General features: G+C 39.8%; 1 protein-coding gene across 5 annotated transcripts in view; it reads right to left on the reverse strand.

The window, feature by feature from the left end:
- The window catches only part of DHX9 (DExH-box helicase 9), a 51,645-nt gene that overhangs the window by 23,775 nt on the left and 4,057 nt on the right, over window positions 1–23,813 (reverse strand). For 3 of the 5 annotated variants that reach the window (XM_055724749.1, XM_055724747.1, XM_055724748.1), the window contains exons 5-26: window positions 23,556–23,701; window positions 19,716–19,762; window positions 18,920–19,056; window positions 18,208–18,297; window positions 17,951–18,112; window positions 16,513–16,590; window positions 16,012–16,203; window positions 15,360–15,501; window positions 14,782–14,864; window positions 13,417–13,573; window positions 12,738–12,838; window positions 11,685–11,898; window positions 11,386–11,480; window positions 11,166–11,239; window positions 10,354–10,506; window positions 8,532–8,692; window positions 6,457–6,568; window positions 5,265–5,426; window positions 4,991–5,118; window positions 3,609–3,838; window positions 1,228–1,343; window positions 186–386 (exon numbers count right to left, since the gene is read on the reverse strand). In XM_055724749.1, coding sequence (XP_055580724.1) covers window positions 186–386; window positions 1,228–1,343; window positions 3,609–3,838; window positions 4,991–5,118; window positions 5,265–5,426; window positions 6,457–6,568; window positions 8,532–8,692; window positions 10,354–10,506; window positions 11,166–11,239; window positions 11,386–11,480; window positions 11,685–11,898; window positions 12,738–12,838; window positions 13,417–13,573; window positions 14,782–14,864; window positions 15,360–15,501; window positions 16,012–16,203; window positions 16,513–16,590; window positions 17,951–18,112; window positions 18,208–18,297; window positions 18,920–19,056; window positions 19,716–19,762; window positions 23,556–23,701 — 2,981 coding nt within the window. Of the gene's footprint in view, window positions 1–185; window positions 387–1,227; window positions 1,344–3,608; window positions 3,839–4,990; window positions 5,119–5,264; window positions 5,427–6,456; window positions 6,569–8,531; window positions 8,693–10,353; window positions 10,507–11,165; window positions 11,240–11,385; window positions 11,481–11,684; window positions 11,899–12,737; window positions 12,839–13,416; window positions 13,574–14,781; window positions 14,865–15,359; window positions 15,502–16,011; window positions 16,204–16,512; window positions 16,591–17,950; window positions 18,113–18,207; window positions 18,298–18,919; window positions 19,057–19,715; window positions 19,763–21,398; window positions 21,523–23,555; window positions 23,702–23,813 lie in introns of those variants that run through there. The other 2 variants (XM_055724750.1, XM_055724751.1) reach the window with 2 other exon arrangements.

Raw genomic sequence — 23,813 nt, forward strand, 5'->3', positions numbered from 1 at the left:
ATGGGACAAGACTCTCCAGGTTATTTGAGCTACAGACTTCTGCAGCCACTGTGCAGGGAGTGAGCAGTGGAGCTGACAGCTCGGACCTACTCTGTTTGGGTTCTGTGATGTCCCTGGGGGCAAGAGGTGGCGAGCGCTCCTCACCCCAGAGCTCAGCCTGCACAAGCCCACGGAGCCCAGCTAACCTTGCACTGGCAGCCATCAGAGTGATGCCCGCGGCTGACGGCCTGGAGATCTGACGGATCACATTCAACATTCGCTCATGTGCTGGATCCAGCATTCGAACAGTCTCAGGATCTTTAGTCACTTCCACAACCAGAGCCTCCATCGCAGCACGCAGAGCAGTGATGCAGGCAGCCACATTGTGTGGCATCTTCAGCTTGATCCTAGAGCAAAGTGTATTAGATGTATTACTGCTCCTAGGAGAGAACCTGTTTCAAAAGATGTTCATTCATCTTTCCATTGAGTGCTGCACACACTGAGCCAGACATTATATTCTCATCTTTGCAATTTTAATTCATCAACGAAGAGGCATGAAATTCAGGAAGCAAATTGGAAAGATCCCTAAAATTTAGCATTGTTAAAGCATAACTATCCTTCTGCTTAAATCTGCTCTTCAGATGTAACATACTCAGATCCAATACATAACCCCTAGCGTCAAAACAGAACAATAAAAAACCAGTAAATAAAACCATGAGGCTCCTCAAGATTTTGAAAACTCCAGGCCACCCTCAAAGTTATTAGCGAATTAAGCTTAAGCAATTCTTCACCTTCATTTTACTGACTGGGGAGCAGCAGGGGGGAAGACAACATCCAGATGGTATTTGGTCACGGCCATAAAAAGTATGCTGCTAGCGGCAACCATTTCTCTCCTCAGGCTGTGTTTCCGAGACTTAAAAACAAGGCTTCCTCAGCCTCTGTCTGAAGAGGAGGCCCAAAATACATAATAATTCTGATTCACATTCCAGTTAAAGGGGAAAAAACCAGCAGTTTTTATGGAAACTGCCTGGCACCATGTTTTCGATTTAAGCAGACAATCTGGATGACAGTGCTGCTAATATAAACCTCTCTCTTCCCCACAGGAAACAAAGGTAACACCTTCACAATCAACCTGCTTGCTCTAGGGTCCCTGTTCTAGGGAGGTTTAGGTCTGTATTAGCAGCTGCTCCCCCTCAGCCTGTGCTCTTTCATAGACCTGAACATTACAAGCACCAAGGAGGCCCATACCAGTCATCTACCAGAATGAGCTCTCCATCCGACCAGACTTCCTTGGAGGCAAAGAAAAGCAGCTGCAGCGGGCTCACCAAGGTCATTGCTTTGGCAGAGATGGCTCGTGTTCGAATCTGCAGGTGGAAGAGGAATATGATCCTTGAAATAGAAAACAGATCCCTACACCCTTCTCTGGTCACTGAAACCAGAGAATTTTGTGGAAAAATAACCCAACAACCAAACACCCCACATAAAAATCTAGGCATAATGTTAGGGAATTACAAGAGCACACATAGACACAAAATTGAATGCTAGGCAGGGATTCAGTACTGGTTGGTGTGAAAAAAACCCAAAACAACAACCTCTACCACCAAAAAACTACCTGCCACTTAAAAGTATTCATTTTTCCATGAGTGCATATCTACAATTATACAGCTGACATTTTTCAAGGGCCATCTCATGCTTTGCCACCTAAAAATGACCAAGGCATAGCTGAATTATCTTCCTGCTTCTGCAAGTCCTACACATGCAAATTCTGAAGTAGCTGCACATCCATGCAACCAGCCTGCTTTGTCATTTTCCAGAAACGAGACCTTAAGCTTGTACTTGAAATGAGCATTTGGACCATATCAAGCCGTCTGACCAGAGCCAGAGATAACAGCACTGACTACATGGGTTACTGCCCTTCGTTTTAAAAAGGAACTGAAGAGCAGGACTTAGAATTTCAGCCTCCCACCCTGACATTGCCTCTCTCCCTCCTTTCTTTTACACAGGAGCACAATGGGCAGAATCTGTTGTATTTGTTTATCCTCAGAGAGATTTGCTCCTGCCTGGAAGTTACCAGCCATGCTGAAAAGAGAGAAAATTCCAGAATAGAAATTGTGGCAGAAAAATGGCCAGTGCAAGGAGCATTGAACTTGCAGGTCAGAGGGATATTGCCAAACGCAGCAAGAAACAGATGACCAGACCTCAGAAAGAAACTTTCTTTTAGCAGGTACATAATGGCTAGGAGAGCACTGCACAGAAATCCCTCCTTCACCCCAGCCTCCCCCAGGCGCTGTCGTAGCCACAATTAAACCACCATCTTAGCTACTCTTAGTTTTCCATCTGCACTTTGATTTAATAAAGCACAGCTTTTTAAGTTCAAAAGTCTTTTGGTGTTTTTAGAAAACCTCACTTGAAAGAGATGGTCAAGACATCCTGACATCAGGGGTGAAGAAGAGGCAAAATCTCACCACAACTCTGAACTATGTATGTGGAAATCCAAAGTATCAAGCTGAGCCCTCAGCCAGTGCCCAAAGGAATCAAAATTCCATTTATAACCAGTGAAATGGTTTATCTGCCATTACTAAAATAAGCTGCATGTCAGCAAAAAGGACTGAGGATATAAAAATCAGAATAAATAAACCGTAATTCTGAACGGCCCAGTGTAGACAAGCTGAATAAAAAACCCTACAGCATCACTCTGCTGTAAGATCTTAAGAGGCTCTCCTTACAGCAAGATACTCTGCTATTTTGATGCTTATTCGCAAAAACATCTTTACAGCACCTCCCAGGCAGGAGGAACTCCTATTGCGCACAGCTGGTTTTGACAACAGGTGACAGAGCACTTCAGGGCCTCCCCATTGCTGTGCCAGAGTAAATGTGCACAGGCAGCACAAGCAGGCTGGCAGCCCCAGGACCACCTCCTGTGCATCCTACACAAAGGCATCACCTTCATTTGCTCCTTGAAAGAAGGGTGAGCAGGAGCAGCTGAATTCATTATGGCTATCACTGGAGCACAGGAGAGCACCCAGGAGCTTAAGTGTACGTGTACGGTATGTGGTGAGTACACGGAATTAACGGGATGGAGGAAAAGGTCATGGAGACCCTGGCGAAAGCATCTCGGGGGTTTTATGAGGTGCTTGGGAAATGGGAGTTGTCCTCAAGAGATGACCAATTACCTACATGCCAAAAAGGAAGCACTTCACTGACATGTTACATGTTCCTGTTTTCTCTCTGGATTCATAAGTAGCAGAAGTGCTAAGGGCAAAAATTCTCTAGTGCCTAATTAGTATGGAAGAGCTCCTGAAGCTATCTCTTAAAGAAGAGAATAATTTAGATCTTTGTCTAGGAACTGGCTGTTTCCACAACACTCACAAGAACTTTCTACGCAGCTCTACTTCTAGAGACTGGAAGTTACTGGAAGGCTGAGTGACACCATGACCTCATAAGGTACACTTTGGGGGGAGGGGGCAGGGAGAGAAACACCAAAAAAACAAACCCACCAACAAACAAAACCCAAACCCCAAGCTAAATATTGTACAGTTTAGGGTTTTTTTCATATGACTTGTTTACCAAAAAGAGCCTCTTAGACAACTTGGCAGCATGTGATCAAGAACAAATTCAAAAGGCTTTACCTTTTCTCCAAAAACAAAGAAGGGCGATGGATACTTAATGTCCTGGCTGCTGAAAGGGCAGTTGACAGATGACTTGTGGATGAGCGCATTGTGCCCCTCAGTGGTAAGAATTTTTCTCTTCTCCTTGTGGTAGCAGACATTGGGGTAGACCCCAAAAGCAAGCAGGGAGATTACAACATCCAGATTATTATCTGGTCCAGTGTTGTTAAACGGTTGAGTCATCAAACATTCTGTTGACAGAGAACAGAAGACTGGCTTGCATCCACAAGTCACGTAGGACAGCACAGCAGAACTGGTTAGGATCCTGGATCAATGTATTTTCTGATTCAATCAACTGGTAGATGTGCATCTTTTCTCAAATGACCTCTGCACTCAAAGCATTTCAGTTCTACATTCAATTTATTCACGAAGAGCAAAAAGCTGAAAAATACTACTACAAAGAGGTATTTTTCTCTCCCAAGCTCTTCAAAAACAGGGAGAGAGGGGTTTGATTGCTGTACCACAATGTGTTTACCATCATCTGTTTTGGAGACAGATCTTTTGAGGGAGGTCAGAATGGATGTTTTCATTAGTTTATTTGTTACAAACCTCCCCAGAGACTCTGGTGGCTTGTTTTCAGGTCATCTTGCCCAGAAATAAAGTTAAGGATAAATGCAACAGTGATCCTAGCAGCATGAGGAGAAAAAAAATTAAAGGAATTTAAAAAAAAAAAAAAAAAAAGAGCGAGGAGGGAGATGAACATCTGCTGAATCCAGCCAGCCATGCTATTTAACTGAGCAAGCTTCTCAGGAACATCAAGCAAATTCAGAACCTGGTTAACTTCAAGCATTTTCTTTTTCCTTAGTGTCATGGTTTAACCCCAGCCAGAAACTAAGCCTATCCCAGTTGAAACCAGGACACTTCGAAAATTGACTATTATGCCACACTACTGCACATCCCTCCTGTAGCACAAACCCAGAAAATCACAGGGCACATAGCTCACTGTTTAGATCACACCGGCTTCTCCCCAAGGAGAAAAGGATGAAAAGGAGCGGGGAAGCACAGCACAGCACATTTTGGAGATGCAACAAGTGAAGGAGAAAGAAAATCAGGGATGTAAACTCTCTAAGGACAATTGCTGAATGGATTTTTAATCCTGCAGCCTCCAAAATCTCCCCGTGTTGCACCACAGCCATCACAACTTCTCTGGTTTAGACAATTATGAGAGAATGAGACAGCACTACAATTTCATCTGAACACAGCTGTAAAAGCAGAACAGCTTTATGGCAAATCCACTACAGGCCTCTGTGCTTGTGTGCGCATGATAGATTATCTTGTTTATTTTTCTCTCATCTCAGAACAAAAAATGCAATCATTAAATTATAATTTCCAAGCAGGATCACCTTCAGGGAAGCCAGAATTAACAAGTATATCTTTTAGCTGGACCTTTGCTTCCCAAGTCATTCTAAGAGTAGCCATGCTGAGTCTTCTGCGTTCACAAAATCTTTTTTCTGCTTCTTCGCCACCCATTCTAAAAAATAACAGAGTGAATTAGAAGTCTGTTCAAGAAAAGTGTGACAGCCAAAGCATCCATTGACTTAATCTAGTCTGGTCACAAAACTGCTCACCCTGCATTACCCTTAACTTCTCATCAAATTTTGTGCCAAGACAATATACCTTGCATCATTCCAGGCTTGGAAGACAGAGAGCAAAGCAACATGATCTGAAAACCTGTTCCCAGCAAAATTCCTATGGATATAACCCAGGCGTTTGCCTTCACTGATGAAAGGTTCAGGGAAACAGGTGGCTGCAGAGATGGTACAAATAGCATCTCCCACACTGAAAGAAACCACAAAAGGTATCAGGATCGAGTTTATTCACAGTATTTCTGCCAGCAGCTGTTATAGGCTGTTGATACTAGTAACAACATCTTTGCTAGAGACCTTAGTAATGTGGCCCTTACCTACCAGAGTTCTTCACAGAAACACTTCCCTGGAAGTGGATGTTAAATTAGCTCCAATTCCAGTACTTACACACAAATCCTTTTATCTTCCCTCCCCTTCCCCCCATGCATACATCATGGTGAAGAGCCATCACAATTACAAACAACATATCTTTACTTCTGCTAAAGTAAAACGTGTGATTCATTTTTCTTCTTATCTAGGTGTCAAATTTCACATCTCCCCACCTCTAGCTCACTGCTATACTTCAGTATTTAGAGCCCCACTCTTAACTCTTAAGCATTCAGCCTCTACTGGTCCCTTGCAGTTAATTCGGACTTTCGTGACTACTCTATTCCCTGTACTGTTAGTTATTTATCCTCTGCTCTCATGAACATTTAGTTTCCTGTCCGCAGGTCTAGTATCTTCATCACAAAGGCAACCAGAGGGCTGGAGCACTTCCCCTATAAAGACATGTTGAGAGAGCTGGGGTTGTTCAGCCTGGAGAAGAGATGGCTCCGGGAAGACCGTATAGCAACCTGCTAGTGCCTAAAGGGGGCTTCTGAGAAAGATGGAGACAGACTTTATACAAGGGCCTGTAGCGATAGGGCAAGGGGTAATTTAGATTAGATATTGGGAAGAAATTCTTTACTGTGAGGGTTGTGGGGCACTGGAACAGGTTGCCTGGTGAAGCTGTGGACGCCCCATCCCTGGAAGTGTTCAAGGCCAGGTTGGATGGGGCTTGGAGCAACCTGGTCTAGTGGAAGGCGTCCCTGCTCATGGTCAGGGGTTGGAACTAGGTGAACCTTAAGGTGCCTTCCAACCCATCTAGATGTATTGTTTTTTCTCTTGTACAGTGCACATCTAGAGGCTCAGGAACTCAGAGAAATAAGATAGAAGAAAAAGACCAAGGGGACTGTTAAACTTACTAAAAAATACAGCCCATTATCATCATCTTGCCAAGACGAGGCTCAATGGGAAGCTTAGCTAGAATTCTTCCAAGAGGTGTCAACTCGTCATTGGAATCCAGGGCATCAAGCTCTGAAACAAGATCTCTTATTATCAAAGATGGTTACCTAATCCCAGAAATCCTTAGATAAAAAATTCAGAATTTTAATAATTGTGTTTAAACAGAAGCCCACCTATATTTAAGTTTAATGTTGTTCACAATATTGCCAACCTGATTTTCAAAACTGGTCCTACAAACAATACCTTAGTGCATGCTCTGCTTCAATGACAATTTTACTTCAGATTTACCGATGTTTTATACCTCCTCCACAATCAAAATAGTTGCTATTTAAGTCACATACATATTTTTCCATTTCTTTTTAGTTTGCTTCTGTACAAACCACTGTTACACTATTAAACCTTTTCAAGTCCCTGTATTTGATCCAATTAACCTAAACTAATTCCTGTCCCAAGAAAATCAAAGCAGCCCTACCTCAGCCAATTGTAGTCTTCATTGCAATTACCAAATCACAGAACCCTCTGTTCATCAAAAAGAGAACACTACACTCTCTCTTCCACGAGGCTTTGCCTGCCCTTGTCTCCTTCCATTACCTAAAAATTATCACCTGAGCTCATCCTCAAAGCTATTAACCACTGTCAATAACAAAGTCAAACAAGTTTCTGTGGCTGTTTGACAGACTGAAGGATTTCATGAGTCTCCTTATCTTTCTAGCCATTTGGCCATAACCATTAAACTACACTTCCTAAAACTCTTAAGTTTGCACAAGAAAAACCAACACAAGTGTGATCTTTAAAAACCCTTTTAAGATATAAATTAAAAATGCAAACTCATAGTTCATGTACTCCATTTACAGATTACTTTGGGAAACTTCAGCACAGCTAAAAGCTTTACACAAAACAAAAAAAAAAAAACCACCAAAAAAAACCCTTGCAGCCTCAGCAATTAAAAGGAAAAATGAATAAAAAAAAGGATTCCTTAGCTACATTTTTCTTGGTATCTACTGAACTGAAAAGCCTAGGGAATATTTTGAAGAACAGCATGTCTCATCATCCTAAAAACACGCTAGTACTATACATGCACTGCAAAAAAATCACAGGTCATCCAGGAAATGGAGGCACATACAGAAAGGTCTATTTGGCGTCAAAGCTGAAAACATTTGCCTTTTTCCCTGGTTTTGCATTTCTTATCTGAAGTGCAAGAAACACACTAATATTTTTTAGATCAGAAAGTCATTAAACTTTAATATGTATCCCTAGCTATGTTCTTCATTCTGGTCTCCCTTCTATATACAAGCAATCTAGACTCCTCACACATTTTTTCATAAGATCAACAATTAAATAGATTATTTCAGTTCTTAAAAATGTTAGGTGCTTATTTAGTGACATTTACAAAGCATGTTGAAGTTTGAGATCACTGCTTCAAATCTGAAGCATGAATTCAGGGTTCCTCCCTGCTTCGTTTTACTCATATTCTGGTTAGTTCCTTGAAGAAACTGGGGAGACAGCTTAACCCCCACCTCAGTTTCTCCTGTTTTACAAGGATACTGACATTTGCATATTTATAAGCTGAGGATTTAATTGCTTGACAAAATACTGAGATCTTGGGTCAGCAAACTGTACAAAGCAGTAATCATACAATAAACTACTAACCTCTCTTTCTCAGTACTTCTATAGTAGTTTTTTAAGCGCCTTAGGCACTAAACTGAGTCTGTCATACACAGCAGTGCCACAGCTGGAAAACAGGAAGCTGGAAGCTAACATAAGTTACTGGTAAAATAACAAAACAAGCCTTAAGTTTGAAGGCTCAAGTTTCTTAAAGGAATGACACTCCACTTGGGAATTTAAGTATTTCTTCAGCTGCAAAAGACACTGCCACCCACACGATGCATCCAGGAAACACCTTGCTGTTTCAGACAGCATGCTACTACACAAACAATCTAACCAGAGATGTTAAAGCAGGTTCATAAGTGATCATTATACACGGGAAATCACTTGGAGTCAGCTCCATTAAATACAATTTTGTGGACAATGGTACCTCTTAGCGTGCGTTCTGCTTCAATCACTGCATCCAGAGGTGGTGGTTCTATTGCTTTGGCCAAAAACTGACCAATTCCTCCCAGCCGCAGCAACTTGATGCTCAAAGCAATTTCATGAAGTGGTGTTCGAAACATTTCAGGTGTCCTATGAGTCTGAAGTCTGGAATGAGAAAAGAACAAAAAAGCTCACGTTTTTCTGAACATAGGCTTTGATCACCAGCATGGGTCATTCCATCAGCAAAAACTACCACCCTCCAAAGCAAATACAGCCTCCCAGCCCACCCATCAGCTCTCACTGTGCTCCTGTAATTTAGGCTCTTCTACCAGTATCTACCTTTCATGCTTCTCAATTCTCATCTCTGGGTAAATTTACGCTGGAAATGCACAGAGGGTATAGCCCTTGCGTCATCACTACCTGGTGTAGTTTCTAGCATAAGCTGAGCACGTACAAAGTTTGCATGGCTGAAGCCAGATTCACAGCATGGCTGTGTCCAGCCCCACACTTGTCCCCTTACAGTCATCTCCTACTTTGCTAAGGAAGGTTTTCCACTCCTGAGATGACAACCTGCTTTCAGTCTGCCTTATGTAAAAGCACTTCTCCGCTTGTCCTTCTATCAACTCCAAACCACCCAACTTCTGCACATGTCTGCTTTGATCACTAAGAAGATGAAGTATTTTTCCTGGATGCTTTCCAAAGGTGTTTTTCTGCTAGGAAAAAGACTCGATGGAAACAGAGCTCTTAAAACTTCAGCACAGTATCATTAGTGATCCTTTAGCTTGTTGGTTGAAATACGAACTCCTAGGAATGACTGCACTGAGCAACAGACAGCCAGAAAAGGTTTCAAAACACCTCAAACAGATTTCCAGATTCAGCTGGCACCAGATTTAGACAGTATCTCTCAAAGGATTATCTGCACCAGTGACAAACAATTTTTCTTTCCTAGGCACCACAGAGCTTATGATTTGGGTTTATATTTTTTGAAGGAAGGTAACCTTAAAGTCATGAAGTCCCATGATTACTGCAGTAGCCTAAAATCCGTTCACTGTCAGAAATTCTTCATTAAAATCACTCCACTGTACTAGAAAGAACACAAAAATAAATTTGAGTGATTTAAGGAAAGTTTTTGATCAATTGATGCTTTCAGAGGTTACAAAAAGTTGAACATCAAAACATAGCTAAGCTCTAACAGCCATCTGAGAAAGGGGCACTGAAACTTTCATGGGAGAGATCAAACACTGAGCGTAACAGCTGTGTAGACTTCTGCAACCAGCAAAAAGATTTCCATGGCTCTAGTAACTGAGAAAAAGCTTGGCAGCTAGAAGAGGTCAAAAGTTGCAGCAGCAGGGAAGGTGCTAGGGCAGCGTGAAGGGCCTTTCTGGCCACAGAATGGGGATGGAGGGAAAAGTAACATCTGTATTCCCTGCTTTTTACTACTTTCATGACAAAATTGCCTGTTGGGTGAAGATGCCAGGTGCCAACAATATTTAAAGGCAGACTAGAGCCTTACCCTCATTACAAAGCTTTTTTCTGCCTTACCTCCGTCCCCCAGCAGCATTGTTTTTCTCCCAAGAGGTTCTGTAGGTTGCAGTGAAGTGCTTACTAATAAAATCATGAACTATTTATCCATCTCATGCCATGAATAAAAGCATATAAACATGTAATTTTTTTTTAAGCAAAAGAATGGAGATATTCCAGTGTGAACAAAGTTCATGCACCTCCTCTCTGTGCTTTCTAAAATTATTTCCCCAGTTTGATCAGAAGTAGCACAGAACAGTTCTGGGAGAAATCTCTGAGGTTATTTCTAAAGAGCACAGCCTCACCTTTCAAAGCGAGCTCTGCTGCACAAATGGAAACAAAATCCAGCACGCACACGTCCAGCTCTTCCTTTCCGCTGCTCCAAATTAGTTTTTGATGCCCAGACTGTGGCATAGTTTGTCATGTTATTATGAGCGGTAAAAAGCTTCACTTTTTGTCTGTTACAGGAAAAAAACCCAACACTTAAGATCAGATGTTCTTCATCTTAAGTCCTGCCAAATCAGTTCTTATTTTATTCCCTGCAGCCACACTGCTTTTAAGAAGCAAACCACCCCTGTTTGACTAGCTAAGATTTGGCTAGTTAGGCATCTATCTGGAAGCTAAAGTATCATACTCTTTATAAAGCAGCGCCCCAAGCTATACGCAGAATGAAGTTTTCACAGTTGTCTCAAAAGCTTAAAATTCTTATGCAATTAATGAGATCCCTATGTGTAATCTGCTCAGAGAACATGCATAGCAACACAGGATCTGTAACAGTCTACAAAAATCTTCCTCTTTCCCATCAGCTATACACTGAGCGTTTGTAGTACTCATTTGGCAGATAACATATTTCAAACACGCATGGAGACCCAGTGACACCTCACATGAATAGTGCCAGCGTGAATGCAGCCGACTGAAACCAGCCCACTGAAATGCCAGTGTGGTTTATAACCCTGCCGAACAGCTAAAGACAATGTAAATTTGTCTTGAGTGAGTTAAAGCCCTTAAACTCAGCTCTGCGACTATGGGAACACAAGGCAGTTCTATGTGTTCAGAAACCCTTTTTGCATTCCAAAGAACAGGATTTACACAACAAAAAGCTGCTTCATGAACTCACTTGCAGGAGTCTATAACATAGACCACATCGTTGATGGTAATGCTAGTCTCAGCAATACTGGTAGATAAAATAACCTACAAAAAACAGGAAATGCATAGTGAAATATATTTGGTCTGAAAAAGTTAAGGATGGACTGCAAGATCAACTACATAACTTATACAAGTCAGCAATACATTCCACAAAAGCACAACAGAACTCCACACAGAGAAGGCTGTCATACTTTCGTTACTCCAGGAGGCACAGGATCAAACACTCGACGTTGTTCCTCCAAAGGAATTTGTGAATGCAGAGGTAAAATTCTATACTGGCGGCCTCCTACAACATAAATACAAGAAGGTTGGTAACTACTACTATGTGAATCTCATTTCTTCTTTGCACAATACAAATACAAATTTCTATCCATGCATTCTCATGACAAATTAATTCAGCTCCCTAAGCCACTCATCCAAGTCTCCTCTTTACACAGTCAATAGTTTCCTTTGGAAAAGATGAAATATAATAGAACACAGTTGCTTGTACCAAAGTGTGGATTCTTTTCTAGATGCTTCTGCATTGTATATATCAAGTTCCAGCCAGGCAAGAAAACAAGTACAGCTCCCGGGATGTTCAGAGTCTTGATATAAATTAGCAGGGCCTCAATGAGTTCAAAAGAAGTTTCTTTCTCATTCAGCTGAGCCATGGAGTGCTTTGTTTCTGGGCCATATTCATCACTGCAAATAAGGTTGCAATTGGCCTACAAAAATCAAAAACCAAACAAACAAAAAAAAGACACAGAAGAAGTCATATAAATTAATTTATGTGGAGACTGGCTGGCCAGGCAAATAAGAAAATGAAATACATGGGTAGCTGATAGGGAAGACCATCCTGGGCACAGCTCACAGAAACACTTGCAATAAGCAGTTCAGGTTCTGCTCCCCAGCTTTCTAATATAAAAACTGAACTATGAATCCATTGCACTGAGTTACAGCTCAATACAAATCTGCACCAGTAAAGCATCAAATTAATGTAGCTTCTGTTCAGGTGAATGGGGATAACATCATAAAAAGGAGAAGAAAATGCTTTTCTCATTAAAAACTGGTCATTTTTTAAAATTTCAAATAACTTACTTAAACAATAGTTTCAGACCTACAAATTAAGAGCGGTATCATGAAAGTGATAGATTCTTGACAACGGATGTAAACACTATTAACTGCAAGGAAAGAAGCAAAAGAAGGGACAGAATCTAAATTTTCACCTTGAAAAGATATCACCAAGCTCATATTTCTGTATCTATTTCTTCTTCCAAGGTCACCAATCTTTTCACATTTAAAAGCATTCCAAGTTTATCTTTAGAGAGAAGCAAACTGACAAAACATGAGAATTTTAGCTTTAAAAAAAAAAAAAATAAATCTTCAGTTTACAGGGGCAATGAGAAAATTCAATTCCATTTCTGAAGTTAACAGCAATCTTGGATATTAAAAATACAAAAGCTGCTAAAGATGTTGAAATTCAACAATGCCAGAAAAATTACACTTGAGCTAGAGTCCTAACTGGCACTTGTTTAATTTTTCGTATTAAAAAAGTCAAACATACATCATCATCGTCAGCGCTTTCCTCATCCTTCTCTTTCTTCTTCTTTTCCTTTGGTGGAGGAATGAATTGAGTCATCTGAATGCAATCTTCCAGAAAATAATCTGCAAGGACAGACAACCACTGGTTATCAAGACTGACCACTAAAAGCCTGTGTAATGGAACATAACTCTTTTCATCTTCTCTCGAGATTCTCCTGATATAATTGTGATGTTTCTAAGTATGAGGCCAAGCTTGGAGAAAACTTCTTGGCTGTACACTAGGGGATGAGAATTATTCCCACATTATCCCAATGATTATTCCTCTATTCAGTATACTTCCACATATTTTTTTACCTTTTTTTTTAAATACTGGCTGATTTAAAGCTATTTCCATTACCCCCAATATCACAGACAACTGATCTGAAACACCATAGCTTGATATTACCATGTCTCTGGTCCTTTGAGGGGGCAGAGATGTGATTTTTTTTTATTTTGGGGGGTGGTGGGTGGTGTAGTGGTGGTAGTATTATTTGTTTGCTCGTGTTTTTAAACCAAATGGTGCTACAAAATGGTTTGTGAGCCACATCTGTAAGACGTGACAATACAAAAGAAATTTATATCTTGCTGTCCCATAATCCTGAAGCATATAACCGAAAAAATAAAAACTAAAGCAGTTCCTGAAAGTGCAACTAATGATTTACCTTGGACAGGAAAGGTTCTGCCGAAGACCTCAACGATAGGACAGTTGAAGAAGTATTCACAAAACATATTAGTATCGATGGTGGCAGACATGAGGATAACCCTGATTCCAGGATATGCCTGAACTACATCTCTCAACACCACCAAAAGAAAGTCAGTCTGCATATAAAGAGAATAAACACACCATTAATTTCCCACCCATACAAAACAGTGTCTTCCCAAGAGACCAGAAGGAATTACAGACATACACGTTCACTGAACAGGAACTTTTCGGGACAAGAGAAGTAACAAGTATCACAAAAATGTTCTATAAACAGAAACAAGTTGTCAGTGCTTTATTTAGAAAATACAGCAATTCCTGGGATAAGTGAATTTTAGGATTTCCAGTGTAAAGGAGGGTTATTCTTTTATCAGAATGAAACAAACTAAAGAAATGCATTCAAAAATGGTTTGCTTCCTTCCTAACAATACATTACAACTTAAGGTACTTTTAAACTTGGTTTACACATTAAGTAGCTATAGTTCATAAAATTAATAGGAATGACTAGCTGCAGTTTTATTGCAAAGTTTTATAGTTCTATTTGAACATGACATTTACTTAGTTTTGCCATGCAGCTAGGCAGGCCCTTAGTTCAACAGATAAAATTCTAACCTCAGTCAAAATTTCAAAACTTATATTTTACATCATTAATATAAACCTAATAAATGAAGAGATGCACCAGAAGTATCTGCATTGCAATTCCATCCAAATGAGTCCCCAAATTCTGTCAAAACAAGCTTAAACATCATGTCAGAACTCAGTGGTTTCTCTCACTCATTCTCTGCCGCACTTGGTGTGAGAATCAAAGGGACAGAAAAGGTTTCTCATTTCTTAAATTATATATAATCCCTCCCCTAATTCTATTGTCAACTTGTGGCTTTTTTCTTCATGTCAAAATCAAATTTAAATGCATCACTCTCAAGACTGCAGCTTCTGTAAATACTACTGCTGTTCTGTTACAGTAATACATCATTGTCAGTAGAAAAAGCACTCCAAAATAAAAGCAACATTCAGCATGCTCCCACATTTGGACAAGAAGCGCTTGTACCACAATGTTCTATTTTCCAAAGAGAACAAGGAGATAGAAGGAGATTCTAATAGGAAAAAAGACACAGGGCAGCAAGGTCACACAGGTCCTTGCTCTTCTAACCAGGCAAGGAGTAATTAAGAGTTTCTGAAAATCTTATCAAAGATGGAAAACTCACATATATGGCATTTAGTAAGACACAGTTTCCTTTCATGTTAGCTATTACACAAGAACACACACAAAAGTTAAACACAACAGAAGCACAGAGAGAAATAGGACTGTAACCACCAGCTAACTCACATTAATGTCTCTCTCATGGATCTCATCAACAATAACATGACTAATGCCACGGATCCCAGCCTCCACCTTTCTCAGAAGAACACCTTAAACAGACATAGTAGTTAAATGTTCATGTAACAGCTCAATCTTCCCCCCCACCATTTCATCACAAACAGTTGCAGCGGTTTAAAAATCAAGAAGTGTGCCGGCTGCCCAGCACCTTTTACAACCCCACCTCTAATCACCATTTCACAAGTGATGGCGAGGGTATAAAGTATTATGACTAGAGAGACTCTTTCTTCTTTCCCACCCGATAGTGCTTCCCCTTCTGTCTTCTACAGACAATCAATATACAGCAATTTTATCTCTTCAAGAGATTATTTCTGTGTGGTATTAGACCTGTATTATCATACATCTGAACAACAATCTTTCTTTGCACAACAGCGTATCAGCAAACTTCTTGAATCCAAAAAAAAAAAAACTTTAATCTTTCAAACAGACCTTCCAAAGATTTTAATCTCCCTCTGCTTTTGTTGCTAACTCGAAAGAATTCAGATCCATAAGTAACAAGCTCCAAACACAAACAAACCAATACAGACCTACAGTGCAGAACATCACACTGGCATGCGGCCGAGGAAGCACAGATTCAAACCGCACACTGTATCCACAGCTTTGCCCAGGTTGCTCTCCTCTCTCGTATGACACACGCTCTGCTACAGAAACAGCACTAATCCTCCGAGGCTGAGGGATGAAAAAGTTTTCCCTAACTTAATGATGAGGTTTTATAAGTTTATCAGAACACAGCTGAAATAAGAAAGTAAATTATAGAAGTTATAGGTGCCATGTCCTAAGATTCCTTTACAGAGTAGTCATTAAACAGTAGTATCTCTAACAGCAGGCTTTTTTCCTTCTACAATGGTTAATTCTGCACAAAAAATCACAGAGGAGAGAGACAAGGATACATAGGAACTACTAGCTGGCATTTGCCAAATCGTTTTCCCTCAGTCTGCCAGAAAGTTTTCACCTGGGCAAGGTACAAGCCAGATTATCCCAATCGTAGATACATGAAAGAGTAACACTCCAAATGAAGATACACATGATGCTGAGGCTTCTCCTACACGTAGCACTAAGGAGATACTTCTATGAACAATGTCCTGCAATGATAACTATTAGGATGTGTTGAGAGATCTGATTTTTTTCCAGTATCCGATCACAAAATTTAAGTGGTTGCATTTTTAATGTATTTCTCACCTGTGTCACTATTACGTTGCACTCCGCAGCTCTGTTGGTTTTGATGTATTCATCCAGGATGTACTGTGGCACTTGTGTGGTTTTGCCACAACCAGTGGCACCACGAATTACAACAACAGAGTTGTGACAGATTGCATCCAGAATTTCACTTTCAAAATTCTTCACAGGTAAGGCCTCTCTCTCTTTTTGGATCTGGAAAAGAACGCAGCACATTTCCAAAAATCTCCAAAAATCAACCTATTCGGCTCCATGTCCACACTTCGTCTCACTTTCTACACAGGTTTTGCTGACACAAAGGAAAAACTGTGCAAGAACAAATCATAGTTTGTAGTTTTTCCTTGCACAGCGTGACATATCCCCACATCCATCCCAGCGTAACATCCAGCACTTCTGAAAACCTACTGAAATCCAGTCTTACACAACTTTGATTACACTATGTTCAACCACTTCTGGAAAATAAAAAGATTACCACAAGCACACCATGTTACAGGAAGCACTTACCCTTTGTAATTCTTGATCCTGCTCCAAACGGTACAAGAAATCAGTTTTCAAATCCATGCTTATTTGCTCTGGACTGAGCTGTAAACACAAGACATTATTTGGAGGCTTTTTGACCCCTCTGCTTATCTGTATCGTAACTCCAGTACAAAAATCAGTCACACTAACATAACGATCCCAAATATCAGTAAAGGATCATTTCCTACATAAATCCCTGAAATGAGTTACAACTATGAGCAATTTTACTTCATTCATTCCAGTTTGTTAAAATTAAATGGCCATCCTCAAAAGTTTCTCAGAAAGATCTAAAACACTGAAAAAGAATGACGGTCTGAATTTAAATACTTTAACTGCTCAAGAAACACACTCCATTTAGCAGTAAGCCAATGAGATACTTAGATGATCATTCAGACAGGATTTTTTAATGTAAGGAATGAAATAATGTAAGCACATAACCACCCACAGAACGGTAGCTGAAAAGGGAAAAAGTGAGCAGAGAGGGAAATTTATCAGGCAACTCCTGTATTTCAAGTAAGAAAAAATTCTAAAGATATTCAAATTTGTTATCAAACAGCTAATTGGTTTTACTGAAAATGAGTTAGCTGCACCATGACTAGTACATAGAAATTGTGAGATTTGAAGCCAATTCAATCTGCAATGTCCCTAAATACATTAGGTGTTTTAAGCAGCAATGCTCAAGTTTATGTCAGTTCCATATTTTTTAAATCAATATATGATGATCCATGTTAATTTAATGTCATCTATGGAAAAAACTGCAGTCAAAAGGATTATTATTAAATTATTGTTTTGGTCATAAGTACTCTGGTTCCCTGTCATAGGAAACTGACGTTCCTGCCCTGAGAGTTTTTTTCTGATCATATTATACCAGTGGCCAAATTACACCACTGAGCTTGGAAGCCTACTATTTGTTCCCTTCTTCCTCATTTTATCATGCCACATGGATGTTTTTTATTTGTTCTGTGTCAAATGGGACAAGAAATGACAAAAAAAGAAAGCAGGCCGACTGGGTAGTGACACTGGCTTGCAGTACTTTCTCCTCCCAGAAAAGAAAGTCCTAGCATGGAAATACGAGAAAGAGAGGCTAGTGAATTATAAATTACATGCCCATACACTTACCTTGCAATTTCAATTAGAACTTTGTATGGGCTGCACAATAGCAAGCAAAAAGTGAAACAAAGCAAAGAACTGGGACATCTAAGACACTGCTGCTCAAGAACCTAATAAAACATGAAGTAAATACAAAGAACTCCTACCAATGAAAAGAATCCCTTCCTCCAGGTCAAGAAGGGAAGAAATTTTATCAGTGGACTGTTTTCTCCTTTGGAATAGCTCAAACTTTAAATCCTGGGGGAAAAAAGCATTTAAAAGTTCTAGAAGCATGGGGAAAACAAACAATAATCAATTTTTAAAGCTATCTTACGTTTGCCAGAGGACCCTCATCAATATTGCAGCTGGTCCAAGGGTTCCAGTTGGAATGAGGTGGTGACCACGGAACAACTCCCATATGACTTTGTCTCTGCGATGGTTCAAAATGTGCCAACTTTCCAACATTAATCAGAACTGGATTACTGGGATCCTCAGGCTATAAATCCAAAAGTAAAGTGGGCCAAGAAAGATAAATACATTAAACAAACAGGCCTGATGTTAAACACTGGATTATATGAACCACACACTCACCAAAGGCACAGTCTCCAGCGACAGTTCCCGTACAGTCTTTTGCAGTTGATTTTCTAGGTCAGAAGACAGCATGACCTCATATGGTTCCACCTAGTAAATGTTTAAAAATTACATGTTGATATACAGAAAAAGACAGACAGTGGAAGCCAGAACTGCAGGCTACTAGGGAGTATACTGAACTATCAGATATTTCCTTGGGAAACCAGGCCAAAGAGCACCATCAGTTCAAAATTCACATTCTTGAAACATTTTGCTGACTTTTCATCCACCAAGAATCTGCAGAATGTTTTTAAGTATCTAAGTTTAATTTCAGAGGAAAACATTCCCAAACTTGTAACTAAATACCAAAAAAATGCTGAAGTGCCAGAGAATTAAACCAAATAGATAAGAATTGTATGTAGCATAAACAGAGATCTTTACACTTGTAGAAAATTTATGCTGAAAAAAGCATTTGTTTTACTATTTCATTGTATACTATTTCATTTAATATGTTGTGAAACTAGTTTACTGCTCCATTCACATACACATGAAACTCTATTTCTGATCCACACCACTGACCAGAACAGAAACAGCTGCTGGTCTAAAGAATCAAAACTATTAACTTGTAAGCTGTTAAATATCAAGAGCAAACTCACTCACTCATCTTTATCAAGAAGTGCTTGTGTGTTATTAAAATGAAAGCAACAATTCCTGACCCTTCTACCACACTCACCGATTCTCCTTTTTTTTTCTTTGTCTGTCCAGAATAAGGTTCTATGACACCAAGATGGTAGAGCTGTCTAACCAAGGAAAGTGCACAGGACTGTGCTGCCAGCTTTTTGTTTGATCCATGTTCACGACTGAAAATCCCTGCAGCACAAAGGTCAGAGCTGTAGTAGCTGATGAGCCAAAGAGCTTCCACAGAAGATACTACTTTGAAATGGGCAAATGGGCTTTCTGATTGTACACACATGCTAGGTTTCATGGAAAGTTTCAAATTTTGGTAAATTCAGAGTTTCAACATAAAATTGAACCAGGCTCCTCCATCAACAGATGCACACTAGCTGTGTAATGTTACTTACTGACTTCCTGGGGAACTCCTGAAAAGTTTTTTCTGCATTCAGTGTCTAAGTAGTATGATTATCTTGTACCACCCAGCAACACTGTACAAATTTCACAGCAAGCTCTACATAATGAGGTATGGACAGCACGCCCATTGCCTGGAAACATATGAGACACCTGCGTTTCTCAGATATGTGAAGAAAAGTAATTAAGAAAAACAAAAGCTACCATGTCTCACAAGCGTTTCTTTGTGCCGAGACATAAGTGGAAGCACGTAATGCACAAGCAGTAGACTGCAACAGGCACAGCACACAGAAAAAAGATTCCACATCAGGAAACAAACATGAACCTTCACCTCCAGAAGTGGCTCGAACACATTATAAAAGTCTATACCCACAAGTACAATCTATTCCTCTACACCAACATCCATCTCTTGTTAAATTAAAAAATTAAATAGGAACACGTACTTCGGCCCAGCTGCTTCACATAAATGTTCATTTCTGCAATAAAGCTCCTGTAAGAGAAAGAAAGGACACAAAGGTATGATTACCAATAGCTGATACTGACACCGCAAAAATATCCACTCTTTCCAGTTTCTCTAGGCAAAGATATCTATGTCCTCAGTCAGAAACTCTTAACAAGGGCCAAGCTCCTGTTTTCTGCTGGGATAGAGTTAATTTTTCTTCTCAGTTAGCTGGTGCAGTGCTGTGTTTTGGATGTGGTGTGAGACCAATGCTGATAGCACACTGATGTTGTAGTTCTTGTGGGTCATTTTTATACTAAGTCAAGGACTTTTCAGTTTCTCAGGCCCTGCCAGTGAGAGGGCTGGAGGGGCACAAGAAATTGGGAGAGAACACGGCCAGGATGGCTGACCCAAACTAGCCAAAGGGGTGTTCCATACCACAGAAAATCATATTCAGTATAGAAATTGGGGGGAGTTTGCTGGGACCTGCCAGTCACTGCTCAGGGACTGGCTGGGCATTGATCAGCAGGTGGTACGCAATTGTATTGTGCATTATTTGGGGTTTTTTTCCCTTCTCTTGGAATTTTATTCCTCTCCCCTTGTCTCTCCTATTCATTATTATTATTTTCTGTCAAGTATTAAACTGTTCTTGTCTCAAGCTTTGAATTTTACCTTTTTGCATAATCTCCTCCCCATCCCTCTTGAGGCAGAGGTGGAGCGGGGAGTGAGCGACTGGCTGTGTGGTACTTAGCTGCTGGCTGGGGTTAAACCACGACACCAAGGTAAAATATTACTGCTTTTAGTCCCTTTAATCCCAAGTTAGTAGGTTAATAGACTTGCCATCAATAGAACCAGTAGATCTGTTAAGAAGAGTCCAGCAAATGCCACCATTCAGTGCCAGCATTGAAATTTAAAGCTACATTATTAGGAAGTATGCTCTGAGCTGCCTAAAAGTTTAGGGCAAAAATTATAAAGCAGATACCATGTTACTGCAATATTAACATGCATCCCACTGTACCATTAACTGTATCCCACATTATATTAACATAACCCACTAGTAGCCTGGGTTTATTAACTCAGATGCAACACTTTACATACAGCCACCCTGGGTTTTGCCACACATTTGGTCAGGTCAGAGCACAGACAAAACTCAACCAGATCAGTCTGCCAAAGACCAGTGCACATATCTGTACAGAAGGAGACAGTATACTTGAATTTTTATTAAGCTCTTATTCCCATACTCTGGACAGAGCATACAGTCAAAAGTAACTCTGCACAGCGGATGTAATAGTTTGTCTAGTAGGCATGTAACCCATTAGAAGTCAACTGGTATATCAGTTTAGGTTTAAAAATAAATGAGAAAGCTATATGTCAACAGAGGAGGATGGAAACCAAGATCCATGTCTTTAACAATCAGAAACCTAAGCCTGTATTTGCACAGATTAAAAATTAAAGCCAAATTCTGGTAAGACAGGATTTAAACTGGCAAATGTGATTCAAGATGTATGACTGGGCTTTATCAGACTGAGATCCTCTTTGAAAACTATGCCTTGGTACTTCCACAGCTGCAGGCTGAGCCTTGCATCTGTGTCCTTCATTTCTTGCTGTAAACAAACAAACAACAAAAGGTTAAGTGAGCAATTTAAGTTTCACCTAGAACTCCTTCCTGTACTATCAGTGAACTGACCTTCAGGCACAGTGGCTTCATGGGTCAAAGGCCACTGGCTTTCAGGGACACAACAGCCAACTAAGGCACCGAAGACAGTATGTTTCTCAGCCAGGCCTATAGTCAGCATTCAATCTCATTCTCCTCCACCTAAGGGGACAACAGCAACATCAGAAATCAGTTCGCAGCAAAATCCCGTGTGATTCTTTAGTACAGCCTCAGTAGCCTGTGTGTGAACGCACAGATCTTTAGCATCACCCACTGCTACCACCTTCAGCAGGAACACAAGGAGGCAAAGGTATCCCACACTACCAATGGAATCCCAAAAGAGAAAAGCCACATCCCATCCCTTAATTTTTAGTTCATACTTTGTGTATTAGGAGAGCTATGTTTACATTTATGATTTATACCCTCCTGTCATAATTAAAACAAAGTTTCCAAACCCAAATTTTCCAGCTATTATTAAATTCTTGTATCAAATGACTATGATTAATTGACAACAAAAATACATTTCTCTTTTAAAAACCTCTGAGAGCAAGGCTGATATTTCTGGTATAAAGACTGGTATTTAAAAAAAATAATCAGATTGGTAAGATATAAGGCAACTCATACTCCTTAACAAAAAACCAAGTAAACTATATTACTGTCCTCAAACCTCCAAAGCCATCTGAAATTACTCCTCTCCTATTACACATACCAAAAGGATTAAATCAAATAGTTTGCCCTCTCTCAATGATCACTAGAACACACCAGAATTGTCATGCCTATACAATCCATTCAAGCAGATAGTTCCCCCTTCTGCCATTCCATCCAGGGCAATTCACAAGCTGTCTTGGATATAGTAAATAGGAAACCCTGAAATGCTCTCCAGAAGAATGGTAAGCAGGCTGAGAAACATACTGTCATCTGTGGTCACTCCATTCTGCTCAAGATTATATACATTTAAAATAAAAAATGGGATTTAATGCTTTTACCTGCAGAAGGCATAACAAAATCAGCTGCACAAATAATCTGCAAGTTACAGAATAAAAGACATGCTGAAGAACAACACCTGCAACAAGCTTATTTAAAATTCCTAGTACCGTACTGATTTTTTATGTCACTCATTTAAGGGAAAGAAACATCCTTGCTTGAGAACATAAATGGAGATAAACTGAATTGAAGATAGGTTTTAATTTGGAACTTTCTGACACCAATACACATATTTTAGCTGTTCTAAATGCTTGTAAAGCTCAACAACAAAAGAATACCAGAAGTCCTGTGAGTAAGATTCTCATGGAAGACTGTAATAAGAAAAGTCACTTGTCTTTCTAAAAACAGTAACTCTCATAGAACACAAGTTTCTAGAATACAAAAAAAAAAACCCAACCCCAACCTCAGCTACAAGAATCCAGCAGCAGAAGCCAGCTACAAGAATCCAGCAGCAGAAGCCAACATTTCTGACCACAAAATGTAATTATATTTCACAAGAAATAATACAATGTCATAAAGTTTTGATGACTTGTAAAGAGTATTCCAAACAGAGGTAAAAAAAAAAATAATCATAACAAAACATAAATTCTTTATGCACAATCTATTATGCATTATTTTCATTTGGGAGAAGCACATGCAAATTTTCTGATGGAATGGGCAGAAAGTCAAAAGAGTAATATCCAGCTGGTTTCAACTGAAATTTAAGACCCTCAAAAACTCCTCTGGGAGAATTCTGCCAAACTATTTTTTCCAGTAGAAGATTCTGCTGCCAAAAAAGTTAATTGTAAATAAAAAATATAAATTTAATGTCCTAAAAGTACCTTTCTACATATGCAAATATAAGCATATTTAAGATTAACTCAAAATGTACAAAGACAACTACAGCCATACAAACAATTACTGCAAGCAATTAAGAGCTCTTCCATTCAAACTGACGCCTCAAAGTTAGCTAGAGCATAGCAATCATTTTAAAAGCTGCACATCCATGAAAATCATCAGACAGAAACTTCTTCAGTCGCTCAGATCTTGACACCAGCGTTCAGCACACCCATTTCAAGATTTAGGGATGTTGTTGGTCCTGGTAAAGAACACTGCTTTCTCAAACAGCACTACGGAGCACTGCAAACAAACATGATTAGCCACTGTCACCAAAAAATATTTCTAACGCTTCATACGCAGAATGTGACTAAAAGGTGACTAACAAACCTGTTGTGATCAGGCCCCACTTCAGTGTATTTATATTCTTCCTGAATCTTCTCCTTTTGGAAAAACTGGTTCAGACGTGCCTTGGCATTTTCCAAGGTCCAACTCCCATGAAGATCAGCATTTAAGTCCACTTCTGACTCTGAGGACTAATATTTAAAAACAATACCATTTACTAGTTTCTAACAGATTTCAGTTTTAAAAATTCTTACAAGTCTTAAAATAACTTGTCTAGATGCTCTAAATTAAGACATTCCAGAA

This window comes from Falco cherrug, chromosome 12, assembly GCF_023634085.1.
Source record: "Falco cherrug isolate bFalChe1 chromosome 12, bFalChe1.pri, whole genome shotgun sequence".
NCBI lineage: Eukaryota > Metazoa > Chordata > Aves > Falconiformes > Falconidae > Falco > Falco cherrug.